The sequence below is a fragment of the Equus quagga genome, chromosome 3, assembly GCF_021613505.1.
Source record: "Equus quagga isolate Etosha38 chromosome 3, UCLA_HA_Equagga_1.0, whole genome shotgun sequence".
In the NCBI taxonomy this organism is placed as follows: Eukaryota; Metazoa; Chordata; class Mammalia; order Perissodactyla; family Equidae; genus Equus; species Equus quagga.
Window position 1 is genome coordinate 83,623,723 of NC_060269.1, and position 16,549 is coordinate 83,640,271.

Sequence of the window (16,549 nt, forward strand, 5' to 3'; positions counted from 1 at the left end):
GCACACTTTACCTTTCTTTTCTTCAGACCCATTTGTTTCTACTTTTCTCTCTTAACTTTCCCTAAGCTTGCCCACTTCACAAACCACATCAACACTTAAGCATATCTATGCAAATAAATTCACAAATGTGTAAGTTCAGGCAAGGCTTTTATCCTAGCCTCTTCTGTCTTGATGACGTATCATAAGGCATATGAATGAGCTACTTAGATACGCACGACTATCTCAAATCCAGCATAACTCAAATCAAGATGATGATCTGTCTCCAGAACTGGAATTTTGAACTTCATCCTTAGTGTTGGGCAGTAGCATTCTTTTCACATCCCAGGTTTATAATATCACAACAATCTTTGATGTGTTTTCTCCTCAATCCCTATACAAAACGAGTCATTAATTTCTTCATTACAATTTTGATTCAACTTTCAGTTCCCTCTTTTCCTAGATACCTATTAACACTGCTCCATTCTCCTATTACTGCAAACCTCAATTGGTCTAAGCTGACCTTCATTTCCCGCAACAATATTTACTCCATTAAATCCTGCATATTGACACCAGATTAATTTCTAGATAGGGCTGCTTTTTTCACAGCATGTTTCTGTACAAAAATTAGCATAAAATTAACTTACCCTTCTGGCCATTTTTAACAGTGAAACCATTCAGGGAGCATGGCCCCTTTCCTGCTACCAGCACAAAGCTGTCAAGCTTTCTTGTCACATGCACAGATGAATACGAAAGAACAAGCAGTTAGCTTCTGCTTTTTGATCAATATTGTAAGACTATGTCACTCCCTTGGGGGTTCTCTATGTAACAGAACAACAGCTTTCCTGTATGAAATCTGCTTTAGGTTTGGTTCCTTCGATTTGGAATGTTGGCTGGTATATTAGTTTTCTAGAGCTGCCATAACAAAATATCACAGACTGGGTGATTTAAATAACAGAAAATTACTTTCTCACAGTCCTGGAGGCCTGAAGCCCAACACTAAGGTGTCGGGAAGTTTGGTTTCTACTGAAGCCTCTCTCCTTAGTCTGCATGTGACCATCTTCTCTCTGCGTCTTCACGTGGGTCTTCTCTCCATGCTTGTCAGTGTTCAAATTTCCTCTGTGTGGGTGCATCCCTGGTGTCTCTCTTTCTTTCTTTCTTTTTTTTTTAGTATAAACAGGTTTTGTTTTCTTTTGTTTTGTTTTTTTGGGTGAGGAAGATTGGCCCTGAGCCAATTTCTGTTGCCAATCTTCCTCTTATTTTTCCGTCCCCAAAGCCCCCATTACAGAGTTGTATATCCTAGTTATAGGTTCTTCTAGTCCCTCTATGTGGGTTGCTGCCTCAGCATGGCTTGATGAATGGTGCTAGTTCTGTGCCCAGGATCTGAACTGGCAAAACCTGGGCCGCTAAAGCAGAGCGTGCGAGCTTAACCACCAGGCCATGGGGCCAGCCCCCTCTCTTTCTTAATATAAGGACATCAGTCATATTGGATTTGGGCCCTGCCCTTAGGACCTCATTTAATCTTAATTACATCTTTAAAGACCCTAGCTCCAAATACAGTCACATTGGGGGTTAGGGTTTCAATATATACATTTTGGGGTATCTATCTCTTATACTATGCTCTACACCCATAGAAACTTCAGGATTTAAGTTTACTTTATTTTCTGAATTTAACAAACTTAACACTTAAGACCCCATAAGAATAGCAGCAGATGTTTCAGCATAACCTTTGCAGGCCAGGAGGGAGTGGCACTGAAAGTCCTGAAAGACAAAAACTTCCACGCAAGAATACTCTACCCGTCAAAGTTATCACTCAGAATTGAAGGAGAGATAGAGTTTTCCAGACAAGCAAAAGCTAAAAAACGTCATCACCACTAAACCAACCTGACAAGAAATGGTAAAGGGACTTCTTTAAGTGGAAGAGAGAGAGTGCTAATTAGGAACAAGAACAAATATGAAAGACTTACTGCCACTGGAAAAGTAAATATATAATACACATAGTAGATTAATTACTTATAAAGCTAGTATAAAGGTTAAAAGACAACAGTAGCAAAAATAACTATGATTACAATAATTAGTTAAGGGATACACAAAATAAAAAGATGTAAAATGTGACATCAAAAACATAAAACATAGGAGGAGAGTAAAAATGTTGATCTTCAGAATGGGACTAAACTTAAGTTGTTATCAACTTAAAATAGACTATTAAAGACATAAGCTGTGGGGCTGGCCCGGTGGCACAGCAGTTAAGTGAGCACGTTCTGCTTCAGCAGCCTGGGGTTTGCTGGTTTGGATCCCGGGTGCGGACACAGCACCGCTTGGCAAGCCATGGTGTGGCAGGCATCCCACATATAAAGTAGAGGAAGATGGGCACGGATGTTAGCTCAGGCCCAGTCTTCCTCAGCAGAAAGAGGAGGATTGGCAGCAGACGTTAGCTCAGGGTTAATCTTCCTCAAAAAAAAAAAGATAAAAGTTGTTATATGTAAGCCTCATGGTAACCACAAAGCAATAATCTATAGTAAATACACAAAAGATAAAGGGAAAGGAATATAAACATACCACAAAAAACGTCATCCCACCACAATGTAAGAGAATAAGAGAAGAAGAAAGGAACAGAGAGGAACTACAAAAACAGCTAAAAACAACTAATGAAATGGCAATAAGCACATACCTGTCAATAATTGCTTTAAATGTAAATAGATTAAATTCTCTAATCAAAAGACATACAGTGGCTAAATGGATTAAGAAAACAAGACCCATTTATATGTTGTCTACAGAAGACACACTTTAGATGTAGGGACACACACTGACTGTTAGTGATGGGATGGCAAAAGATACTCCATGCAAGTGGAAACCAAAAGAAAGCTGGACTACTTATACTTATATCAGACAAAATAGACTTTAAAACATATTCTGTAATAAGAGACAAAGAAATGTGTTACATAATAACAAAGAGGTTAACCCAACAAGAGGATATAACATTTGTAAATATTTATGCACCCAACATAGGAGCACCTAAATATACAAACAAATATTAACAGATCTAAAGAGAGAAATAGACAGGAATACAATAATACTATGGACATTAATACCCCACCTACATCAATGCATAGATCATCCAGACAGAAAATCAATAAGGAAACACTGGACTTAAATGGCATGTTAGACCAAATGGACTTAACAGATGTTTACAGAACATTCCATCCAAAAGCAACAGGATATACATTCTTCTCAAGTGCACAGAGAACATTTTCCAAGATAAATCATATGTTAGGCCACAACCCAAGCCTTAATAAATTTAAGAGGTTTGAAATCACATCAAACATCTTTTCTGATGGTATTGATATGAAACTAGAAATTAATTACATGAATAAAACTGGAAAATTCACAAATATGTGTACATTAAACAACATGCTACTGAATAACCAATGAATCAAAGAAGAAATCAGAAAGAAATCAAAAACTACCTTGAGATAAACAAAAATAGAAATGTAACATACTAAAGTTTATGAGATGCAGCAAAAGCAATTCTAAGAAGGAAGTCCATAGTGATAAATGCCTAACTCAATAAACAAGAAAAGTCTCAAATAAGCAAACTAAATTTATATTGCAAGGAACTACAAAAAGAACAAACAAGGCCCAAAGTTAGCAGAAAGAAGAAAATAACAAACAATAGAGCAGAAATAAATGAAATAGAGACTAAAAAGACAATACACCCCCACAATCACTGCAGCATTATTTACAATAGCCAAGATATAGAAACAATCTAAATATCCATTGATGGATGAATGGATAAAGAAATTGTAAATGGAATATTATTTGGCCATAAAAAGGAATGAAATCCTACCATTTGTGAAAACATGGATGGACCTTGAGGGCATTATGCTAAGTGAAATAAGTCAGACAGAGAAAGACAAATACCATATGATTTCTCTCATATGTGGAATATGAAAAAGAAAAAAATAAGTTCATGGAAACAGAGAACAAATTGGTGATTGCAAGAGGTGGGGGGCAGTGGGTGGGAAAAGGAGTGAATTTCTTTTTTTTTCAGTTTAAATAAATTGAATAAAAATTGTAAAAAAGAAAAAGAATCTTGTATCCCTCTTTCTTGAGGTCAGGATCCAAATCTGCACTATCTTCGAGGCATGATACTCAACAACCCCCAACACACATAGGCCCTTGTGTACATGCATACACATGCAGGGATACACACACACACACACACACACACACACACACACACACAGAAATATGCCCATGGCATCCTGGTGTCTCTTCCATTCTCAAATATTGCAATATTCTCAAACCCACACCTGAATTACTATACTGTGTGACTATCTTTGAACAATAAATTCCTATTTTTGCTGTATGCACAGAGGTGTAGATATTATCTGCAGGATTTTTGCTCCCAAAATCAATGCCAGAAATTTTCTGCTCTGTAGCCCACAGAGTTATATGTATCCATAGCAATATTAAGTGTTTTTTTGCCCACTATTCTTTACCAAAAAAATCGTTTCCTTTTCTGAGGGAAAAAAATATAGCTTTGATAGGTACTAAACAATTTGCCAATAGGACAGATAGTCTTGGATGTCAACTAAGTAAAGAGAAATGTCCAGAAGAAACAATTCAAGAATATTTACAGGTTGCAATTATCTCTCCTGTGGCAGTTAAACTTGACGTATCCCCAGTCAAGGAAATTTCTGAAGTCCTTAAATAAAAGCTCTTTTTTAAAGAATACGTAGTAAATGAGGAAGAGTTACCATATTAGAAAACTGTCCTTAAGTTTCAAAACAGCCTTAGGTTTCAAAAGCAATAGAGGCATATTGAGACACAGAACTTTCAGTAAATACTGAATTAGACCATGTCTTATCCATAACCATGTGGTCAAACCATGGTAGATATTCCAAGAGTTAAATGGAACAAAGCAAGACGCTGACTGTGAGCTTTTCACGAAATCCTAAAGAAGAACTAGATACCATAATATAATTAAGATAACAGTGAATTATAATTAAATTTCATCTTAGATTCCATTATTACAATAATGTTTTAAATCATAAGGGGTAAATCTAGACAAAGTGCCACCTTGAGAGGAAGGAGAATTGTTTGGGAGAAGATGGAGATGCACTAAAATTGTTTGAGTGCGGCTGCAAATGGAAGCTAAGAAGATCATTTCTATAGCGTAGAATTAGTTGCAATAAAACCATTTTAAAACAGACAATTATTATTTTAGAAAACATTTATGAATATTTCTTAAAAATTAAATTTTGGGAAGATTTTGAAATCTAAAGATAGTTACTATTTCGGGACATATTATTTATTCACTGATATCTATCAAAAATTTACTATAAAACCATGCAATTTGATCAGAGATTTAGAAAGGCGGACATGCAGAATTTAGGAATTCTGTGAAACAGCAAAACAACCTCTGCATCAAGCCTGTGGCTCAAGCATTGGACTTGAGCTCTGGAGCATACAAAACACAGGAACTAAAATCAAGGGCCAGTTCTAGAAAAAATAAGAATCAGGGATGTGCTATCAAGCTGAGAATCAAATCCCAGTCTGAGTAATAAGTTTCGAATTAGTGTTAGAATAAGTTTTGTAAAAGGGGGGAAAGAGGAGAGAGAAGAGAACTGATATTTATTTAGACTTTTCCATTGCCAGACACAATTTAAATCTAATCCACAATAAAATTTATGAGATTTTTATCCTCGTTGCATGTGAGGGAACCTAATGCACATGAAAGCAATTGAACTACATAATATTGCTAAATTGTAGATCTAAGATTTGAATTCAGCTTTGCCTAATGGCGAATTCATGATCTTTATTTCACTAGTGGTCCTCAGACTTTGTGACAATAATAAATCAACTAATACAAACTGAGCATTTGCTACGAGTCCAACACCTCCATGTATTTTAAACATACAAATTTATTTAATGTTCTCAACAAAACTAAGTGATGTGTTGGTATTATTATCTACAGAGTTTGACTCACCTAGGGTCATTCAGCTAGTAAGTAAAAAGATGGGATTTAGACTGTGTTTTCTGGCCCCTAAATCTAATGCCCCTAACTGCACATAGCCTCCTCACAATACTTTAATCATCTCCTTCTGAAGTAGGATGGGATGACAGGCCCAGGACAAAAACCAAACCTGGCCTGCCGCCTGCTTTTGTAAATAAAGTTTTATGTGACTCCAGCTATGCGCATTTGTTCATGTCCTATAGCTGCTTCCTTGATACGACTCAGTTGACTTGTCGCAATACAGCCCATCTGGCCAGGACTTTACAGAAAAATTTTGCTGACCCTAATGAAGACCACAGACAATAAAACAATATTTGTATATGGTTCAGGTAAGTGATTCAAATCTTTCATGATAATTCACTATTCTTTTTAAATCTCCTCTTCTCCCCTCACTTTGCTCAGAAGCCCATCTAATCAAAGAGAACAAGACAGATGTATTTGTTTTTACACATATTTGTTGTAAATATAATTTGAGTCATTTTGATTTTATTAACAGCTAGTCCTCTTATATAAAAAGCAGTAACAGGAAATAATCTATTTAAAACTACATCTGAAGTAGTAAACATCTGTCTTTCCATTAGGAAATTGCACTAAAATAAAGTCAACAGTTAGCTTTCTCAAGATTTTATTTTCATCAAAGTTAAAATGAAACAGTTAAAGAATAACCACCCTCCATAAAAATTAGTCACTAGTTGCTAAAACACTTTTGCTTATCTGCAAACATGTGAATACTTTAAGGTTTATATTACTCCTAGGCAACTGCATTATCTTATGTAAATTTGTAATATCATCTTTTACATAGCCAGTGATTAAAAATAGGCATTTTCACTGTTAAATATGCCTTTGATTCTGATTTTCAAACAAAAACAAAACAATTCCAATAAGAATGTGTCTCAAAGGAACACAATTGAAGGCTTTCCACAGTACCATTTGCTTAAGTGGCTTCCTGCTGTCTCCCCCCACCAGAAGTGCTAACAGCTCTGAGCATCCCCTGGAGATTCTGGAGGGTGCCATCTGCTGTATGTCTGCTATGCTGCAGCCTGAAATTCTTGATGTCAGATTCAACCCATCGAATTACACCATAATATGTGAGTTGTATTACAAGTGAGACATTAACACCGGATTCATGAAGAAAATTGAAAGTTACGCATGCACAGCAAAAGCATATTAGTGGTTATTTGATTAATTATTGAATATGATTATAACACAAATAACCACAGCATTCAGGTACAATGAGGGTGGCATTTATTGTTAATATTGTGGGTTGCAGTTTTCTTTTTTTATAAGAAATAAAATAACATACATGACTAGCAGATAATATAAGTACACATCCCAGGAAAGAATTCTCTGGGTGATAGGCAAACACTTTTTCACTGTGATCCCACTCTATTTTTATTTCAGTGTCAAATAAACATCAGAAAATACATTGATGGCAAAGAGGTAGCCAGACTATTTCTGGAACTTTCACAGGCAGAGAAATACAGAGGGGGATGGAGTTGGTGGACAGGGACCTACTCAGAGTATGAGCAGTTTGGAAAGACTGAGATTTTTAATGCATTTCACACATATAGAAAATATTACGCATACATAAAGACTTTGAAGGAAACATATTAGAAAATATACTGTGAATATAAAATAGATAATATCTACAGAGTCCTCTACTGGCCCCTCCTTAATTGAACATATCTACTTCCTCTCGACCACTAATTCTACACAGGCAATCTTATTCTGAATATTATGTTTAACATCCTTTTACTTTTTTATATGGCTCTACTATATATATATAGAGAGAGTAAGTTATATATAAACATATATATAAATATATATAAATTATATTATATAAACACATTTATAAACATGTGTGTATATAGTAAATACATAATATATATACAGCAAATATATATGGTATATATAGTAAATATATATTCTTTAATATATTAGCTTTGCATAAGCTATACTTATATATTATATATAAATATGCTTATATTTTATGTATAGTAAATATATACTAAATATATATTCTTTAATGATATATTATTTAGCTTTAGATATTTTTGAACTCTATATTCTGTATGAATTTATCTGTGACTTGATTTTTGTGCTCAAAATATTCTTCATGGGACATGATGATACATGAACATAAAGCATTCTATTCCAAGAATATACTACACTCTGCTAGGAGAGTAACCTGGTAAAAATACTTTGGAGAAACCTTGATATTATCTAGTAGTTTTGAACATGTGCTTACCTAGCAATTCCACTTCTAGAAGAGACCAGATTTTCATGGAGAGAATAAGCACCTTGCCCAAAGTCACAAGTGCCTAGTAAGAGCTGAAACTCAAATCTGAGCAGTCTGTTCTAGTACAATAAGATAACAAATGAGAACCAGCTGGAAATGGTTACTATTTCTAATCTAGGCTTTGGCTTTATAAACTAACACTTTGACTAAGCTGTTTACATATTGAAATTCCTAAAGCCTCGGTAGTATGCTTTTGGACTAAATCAATGGATTGCCAAATTCACTGATTGCTTACCTTTTCTTTTCTTATCATACTTCTCACCACCACTCCTCAAGTTGGCTTTCTTGAAGCAATGCTTTCCCTTGGCTTCTTGATACTACACTCTTAGTTTTCTTCCCATTTTATTGGACATTCTCTTTCTTGATTTTCTGATCATTAAACATTGGAGATTCCCACCCTGGTTTTATATGCAAGTTCTCTCTTTCATAGCTTTAAACAGATCCTATACAATCATGAATACTCAATCTATATTTCTAGGTCTGACCTTTCTGAGCTTGCAGACACATTAATTCAAATTTCCACTTGACCCATACATTTACCTGTCTAAATAAGCATCTCAATCTTAACCTGGCCAAAACAGAATTCTGGTTTCCCTCCTGCCTCTTGCAGGTTACTCCTCTCCTAATCTTACCAGTCTCAGAAAATGGCAATAATATCTGCCCGTTACTCAAACTACAATTCTCAGTTATCCCTTTTCTCTTTCTGTCACCAACCAATTCCAATTCACCAGCAAGTACTGTTGACACGCCACGCATCTTTTTTTCTTTTCTCTCTCTCAATGGATACCACCATTGTCTGTCACTATGATTTCTCACTTGGAAAATTCTTTCTCATATATTGACTGCAAACAGAAAATTCAATTGACATGTAATAGCTCTTTTGCCAAGAAATGTCAGGACAAATGTGCTGCCACAATTGAAAGCCCAGAAAAGCATACATGGCAACAACACCTCTACTTTTAGTTTCAGCTAGTAGGGTCTTATTAACAATTATTATTGTTGAATTTTATTCAATAAATACAACATTTTGTTCTATTAAAGAGCATTTAGTGGTATATGTCCAAGTATTTAAGAAATCTCAAATATTTTCCCCCTGGTTTAACACAGTCAGTAATAATCACACAAACAAGATCATTTCAGTAGCTCATGTTCATGGGTGCTTACCCCACACCCTCACTGTGATAACATGTTATATACATTCTATTGTTTAGTTGTCTAAATAACTCTATAAAATAGTTAGTAACATTGCATATGACGAAACAGAGACTTAAATACCTTAATCAACTTGCAGCAGCTATGAAGTGGCAGAAGTGAGATTGACACCTAGATCTCAACGATTCCAAACACTCCTGATTTTTACCACTCTAATATACTTCCTCCAGTGGGACTCCGTGAGTGAAATGGGGCTGGGGAAAAATTTTAGGGAAGATTTTTTTCTCTAACTTCTCTAATCTCTCCCAGAGGACTACTGAAAGTTAAGGTTGCTTACACAGCAAAAGAGGCATGGAATTACACTTCCCTCGTCTTCTTATCTACTTTCCAGATCAAGTTTTATAGGCTCATAAAGAGTCAGGCCTTATGTAGGCAGAATATTCTTATTCAGCAACTGATCCATTCTCAGTGAATCTAAGATATGCCACTATTTAAACCACAAGTTTCTTTAGGGAGTATACAATGGGATCCACTGCTGTGTATGAAGACAGTGTTACATTGTTGATTTTTTTTTACTTATGTTATTCTAAAGATGAGAAGAAAATTAAGTTGTAAGAACAAACTGTAAGAATTGACAATAGCTACAGCAAAGTTGCAGGGTGCAAAATCAACTTACAAAAATCAGTTATATTTCCATACTCTAATAACAAACTAACAGAAAGAGAACTCAAGAATACAATTCCATTTACCATTGCAACAAAAAGAATAAAATATCTCGGAACAAATTTAACCAAGGAGATGAAAGATCTATACAATGAAAAATATAAGACATTATTGAAAGAAATAGATGATGACATAAAGAAATGGAAAGATTTTCCACGCACACGGATTGGAAGAATAAACATAGTTAAAATATCCATACTACTTAAAGCAATCTACAGATTCAACGCAATCTCAATTAGAATCCCAATGACATTCTTCATGGAAATAGAACAAAGAATAATAAAATTCATATGGGGAAATAAAAGACCCCAAATAGCTTAAGCAATCTTGAGAAAAATATAACAAAGCTGGAGGCATCATAATCCCTGACTTCAAAATACACTACAAAGCTACAGTCATGAAAACAGCATGGTACTGGCACAAAAACAGACACACAGATCAATGGAGTAGGATTAAAAGCCCAGAAACAAAACCACACATACACGAACAGCTAATCTTTGACAAAGGAGCTAAGAACATAACAAGGGAGAAAGGAAAGTCTCTTCAATAAATGGTGCTGGGAAAACTGGACAGCCACACGCAAAAGAATGAAGGTAGACCATTATCTTTTGCCGTACACAAAAATTAACTCAAAATGGATTAAAGACTTAAAGGTAAGACCTGAAAGCATAAAACTCCTAGAAGAAAATATAGGCAGTATACTCTTTGATATTGGTCTTAGAAGGATCTTTTTGAATATCATGTCTACTTGAGCAAGGGAAACAAAAATACGCATTAAAAAATAAACAAATGAGCCTTCATCAGAATAAGGAGCTTCTGCAAGGCAAAGGAAACCATGAACAAAATGAAAAGACAACCCACCAAATGGGAGAAAATATATGCAAATCATATATCTGACAAGGGGTTAATCTCCAAAATATATAAAGAACTCACACAACTTAACTACAAATAAACAAACAACCTTATCAAAAAATGGGCAGAGGATACGAACAGAAATTTACCCAAAGAAGATATACAGATCGCCAACAGACACATGAAAAGATGTTCAGCATCACCAATCATTAGGGAAATCCAAATCAAAACTACAATGAGACATCACTTTACACTGGTCAGAATGGCTATAATTATCAAGACAAAAAATAACAAATGTTGGAGAGGATGTAGACAAGAGAGAACCCTCATACACTGCTAGTGGGAATACAAAACTGGTACAGACATTATGGAAAATAGTATGGAGATTTCTCAAAAAAATAAAAATAGAAATACCATATGACCAAGTTATGCCACTACTGGGTACCAAAAGCTTAAAGGAGTTGTCCTTTAGCTATTTCAAGTTGAAGAAGGGGTTATCATGAAGAGATTTGTGGGTGTGGCTTTTGTATAACGGAATAAAGCCCTAATGAGATTCACAAGAGATTCAAACAGAATTTAAGAGAGTTATATTCACAGAAATGCTTTGCAGTTTGGACTTAAAGGAATGGAGACACTATAAAATAAAAAAGGGCTTTGGATAAGAATGTCTACAAGCACAAACCAGGACGAGAAAACTACTCAACTGCAAACCTGCTAACCTTATAAGAAAAGAAAAGATGACTATCAGAGTAGAACTAAGAGTACAGGGGAAGGAACTAAAAGTCCTGGAGAATTATTCCCAGGCTGTCAGTCCTAATCAAGGAACTGCTCACCTATGCATTAGTTTACAGCTCTTCAAATGGAGAACTGTACTTGAGTTGCTGTACTGAAGTGTCATCTACAACTGCGCATGCTTCACATGATGAGAATCAGTCCTCTGAGCTGCTGCTGTAATTGAGTGATACTTTGAGCGGCATTGGGAGGGGTAAGTGCACTTTGTATCGTGAGGGATGTATCACTAGGGGCCAGAGGGTAGAGTGTGGTAGCCAGCCTCCAAGAGGGGTCACAATGTTCCCCACCTCTCGTATCCAGGCCTCTGTATAGTGCCCTCCAATGCTGAATGAAGGTTGTTCTCCGTGACCAATAAATTTCACGAAAGTGATGGTATGTTACTTCTGAGACTAAGTTAGAAAAGACATCATGTATTTTTGTCTTGTTCTCTCTCTCTTGGATTGCACACTCTAGGGGAAGCCAGAGAAGCATACTTTGTTCCTCTATCTCCTGATTAAAAAAAAATAATATTGGTTTTAAATTTTTCTTAAATATTTGATAGAATTCACCAGCGAAACCTCCTGGGCTTAGATTTTTCTTTATGGGACTGCTTTTTCTCTGTTTAATAATAGAATCTATTTCTTTAATAGAAATAGGACTGCTCAGATTATTCATTTTTTCTGGTGTGACTTTGGAAAGTTGCACTTTTCAAGGAATTTGTGCTTTTCAACTATATTATCATATTTATTGCCATACTGCTGTTTATAATACTTCTTTATTATCCTTTAATATCTTTAGGATTTGTAATGATTATTCCTCCCTTGACTCATTGCTAATATTAGTAATTCATGTTGTTTATTTTTTCTTTAATTTCTTTTCTTCTACAGTTGGTTTTTTTTCTTAAACTTCCCAAAGAACAAATTTGGGCTTCATAATTTTTCTATTATTTGTCTGTTTTTAATTTCATTAATTTTGTTCTTTATATTTCTTTCTATTACTTCCTCTGGGTTCAATTTGTCTTTTTTTTTCTAGCTTCTTAAGAAAGAAACTTCAATAATCAATTATAGTACTTTCTTCCTTTAAATGTAAACTTTTAAAGCTATAAATTTTCCTCCAAATAAGGTTTCAACTGTATCCCACAAATCTGGATTTATTGTATTACATAAACTAAAAAGGCCTAGGCTCTGAGGGAGGGGATTACAACCTTGGATAAACGCACTTATTCACTGTTATCCTACTAGAAACTACACTATTCATTATACATGAAATGCCCTCCCAGCGGTTTTCTTGGTCAGTTGCCAAACAGTACAAACAAATTTTGTAATAAGATAGTGACAAAAAGAGAAAAGAGCAAACTAAAAGGAAACATTAGAGCAGAATATCTCTTTAGATATTAAGCATTCTCTCTTCTACAGATAACAGATTATGCAAAAAACAATTAACAAATGTTGAAGAAACAAATTTACATAGCTCTCCTCCCTTGCTATTGTCACTTCTTTTATCACTAGTACTAAAGAATAAAGTTATAATAGAATTTCTAAGGGCCCAAAGTCAGTTTTATTATTTTTTTTAAATAAAGGAGTTGATTTTTGAGGTTGTTAGGAATATGCACACTGTTGGGTTTTTTTAGTTAGTAAGATTTGCCCTGAGCTAACACCTGTTACCCAATCTTCTGTTTCTGCTGGAGGAAGAGTGACTCTGAGCTAACATCTGTGTCCATCTTCCTCTCTTTTGTATGTGGGTTGCCACCATAGCATGGCTCAATGAGTGGTGTAGCTCCGAGCCCAGGATCCAAACCAGCAAACCCAGGCCACCTAAGTGGAGCATGCTGAGCTTAATCACTATACCACTGGGCCGGCCCTGCATGTGCATTTTAATAATAGCAACTGATCTTCAAAGAAGGCAGACAAAATTAGGACTGTGAGATTCCATTCAGATTATTCACATTTGACTCACTTCAAAATTAAAACCTAAGATGCACCATCAGGAAAAATCTCAAGTAAGAACACTTTCTAGTGTGATATATTAAACTCATTAATTACTTTTTTATTTTAAAAATCAAATAATTGAGATCTTCTGCAGTTAAAAAATGATCTATGTACAAAAGTTGGACTACTATGCATCCTGAAAAATAAGTTCATGACATAGGAATAAACACTATTTTTCTATACTAAAAAGGTGTTAATCTAAGATGAACAGTTGTTACTAAACTCAAATTTAGTAATGAAAGGTAAATTGCCGTTTGGCTTAGAGAACTTTCAAACAAACCATTTTCTTTAAAGGCATCTATTATTACCAGAACAGTTGTCTATGATAATCACATAAAAATATTGCTTTTCTTGTTGATTATAAAGAATAAGACCCCCTGCTCTCTGAATGGGCTTAACAAATAGATGTAATTATTGCTCATTGTACACCAGCTTTGAAAATCAATTCTCTTCAGTTTCTTCAAACATTCTTTAATGAAGAAAAATAGATGAAAGTATAAAAACAATCTCAATATATTCTGAACATTGATTCTACAATGAATATCTGAATATTTTTAAATTATAAAATTAAGTACCCTAAGAAAGCCTCTTGCCACTTCCTGTCAGTTCTTCTACTTCCCTTTACATGTATTAATTTTTTATTAAAATCCAAATCAAAGAGATAGGTAGAAAGCTGAACAGTTGAGTGTTACAGACTTTGAGATTAATATCTTTTAATATAACAGCTGTTATTAAGTTTGCCTTTGTTCAAAGAGGTCCACACTGCATGTTAAGCCAACATCGGGAAATTACACAAGTGCAGGAAAATGTTTATGTTGTCAGTATGGGAACCATATAGTCATACAGACAGTGGTGTGCTGGTAAATATTTGACAGCAAGCTCAGTAAAAATTAACTGCCCTTATTTATGATGTTTGCCAATTTCTGTGGCATAATATTCCAATGTGGCTGATTTCAAGCCAGTAAAATGACACACTTGAATCTACTATTGGGAAATATGCACAGTAGCCATTATACAGTATTTCCACATAGAGATTCAATGGATGTAAATAAGCTCACGAGTGTAGTTAATAGTAAAATGTAGTAAAATAAATAGGAAATGATGAGTTTTGAGTACTGACTACGCTTTTAAAAATACAATTCGTTTCATCATAAGTGTATACAGTTTCATTTTTTATGCCTGTGCTTAACTGCAAGCTCATAAAATTCCTAAAATTCGAACAGTCATCAAGTATAAGCACACCACTCCTGCACACCGTTGCATAGATTCTAGTCACAAAAGCTATGCCAGTGATATAAACTGGTATGGGATGCGGAGAGCTCTTCCAGTTTTTACTCCAGCACTTGATAAGGAACACGTGACTGGAAACCCCCAAATAGTCTAGGGCAATCTTTCTCTTAAAATCCCTTCTCTCTTCCTGATTCCATTCTGGCCTCTAGAGGTAGCTGCCAGCACTATTATTATCATCAGTGTTAGAAAAGCAAATATCAGTGATCATCACTGTAAGGGAGCCATAATACTATTTATTCTAAACAGTTATGGTTTTCTGTTCTCGCACTATTTATTAATATCTCCTCTCAATTGAATGATAATGAGATATGATAAAAAGTCACTGAATTTAGAGTCAGAAATCATCCTTACCAGAGGAAAGTCATTCAAAATTTCTGACCCCCTCACTTTATATCTTTGAAATAATATTAATGTGTACACTTTCCATAAAAACCCCCCAAAGAACATAACTGTTGTAATTATATATTTAAAAAAACCCATAGCACATTTGAATCATAAAGAATGGCTGATTTCTGGGCATAAAGGCGAGAGAATCCATCACTCATTTTCCTGACTAGCTCATCCTTTAACTGAGCATAGGTTGTGGGAGGGCAGCAGTGTTCAATGCACAAAACCAGTCAGACTTTCAGATTAAATTTTACTACACTGATTTTCACTGGGACAAAAATGACTAAGTAAACTACTTTTATGGTATCATATAAACTAAGCCTCATGTATCATTAAAGCAAAGTCCGTTTAATAGGTCTCTCAATAGCTTTATAATAACATATAAACATAACTTAAGAGCTGATGTCCATTTCTCTTTACCTGACTTTTCCCAGGCTTGGTGTCAATTTATTCTTTTTCAATTCCTTCATGGAATTTTAGAAGTTAAGGGCTAAAGAGTGCCTTATAAACCAGAACTCCAAACCCCTCATTTGACACACAAGAAAAGCTGAGCACCAAGAGGACACCTGCCCCCTGCACAGTGTCATTCAGTTCATTATCGACAGAAGCAGGGACTGACCGGGTCTACAGCCCTCACTGTCTAAAGGCACCGAAAGACATTAATCTTAGAGTAAACCATTACCTCTTGAAGAACCCTCTTCATCTTTAATAATAACGTCTTGACAGCTGTGCAGTCCTGTAACATCAGTCTGAATGGCAGAGAATCTATGCCTCCATTCTCTTCCACACCTTGCAGGGGCCAATCTACAGATGGACTGCTGGGCATTCGGCTGATGTGGGCACACCTGGCTTCCTGATCAAGGTCTTTTGTTAACTTCAGGGAAAGGTTCCTAACAAGAGAAAGAAAAAGAACAAAAATTATGACGTAACACATTCAGAGCAGCATTTTCCAAGTTGTTGATCAATGTCAGTAGTGAGCTAGAAAAAATTTCCTTGTGACCCTCATCATTTCCTCATATTAGTCTTTGAAAATTCTGAAACCATTTGTCAAAATTACAAAATTGGTCAATTGCATATTTCGTAGTAAGATTC

The 16,549-nt window shown here is 35.1% G+C and overlaps 1 protein-coding gene across 1 annotated transcript in view; it reads right to left on the reverse strand.

The window, feature by feature from the left end:
* Positions 1 to 16,549, reverse strand: part of CCSER1 (coiled-coil serine rich protein 1) — a 673,696-nt gene that overhangs the window by 235,974 nt on the left and 421,173 nt on the right. Inside the window, exon 6 of the mRNA XM_046655670.1 lies at positions 16,140 to 16,347. Within this exon, the coding sequence (XP_046511626.1) occupies positions 16,140 to 16,347 (208 nt within the window). The remainder of the gene's footprint in view (positions 1 to 16,139; positions 16,348 to 16,549) is intronic.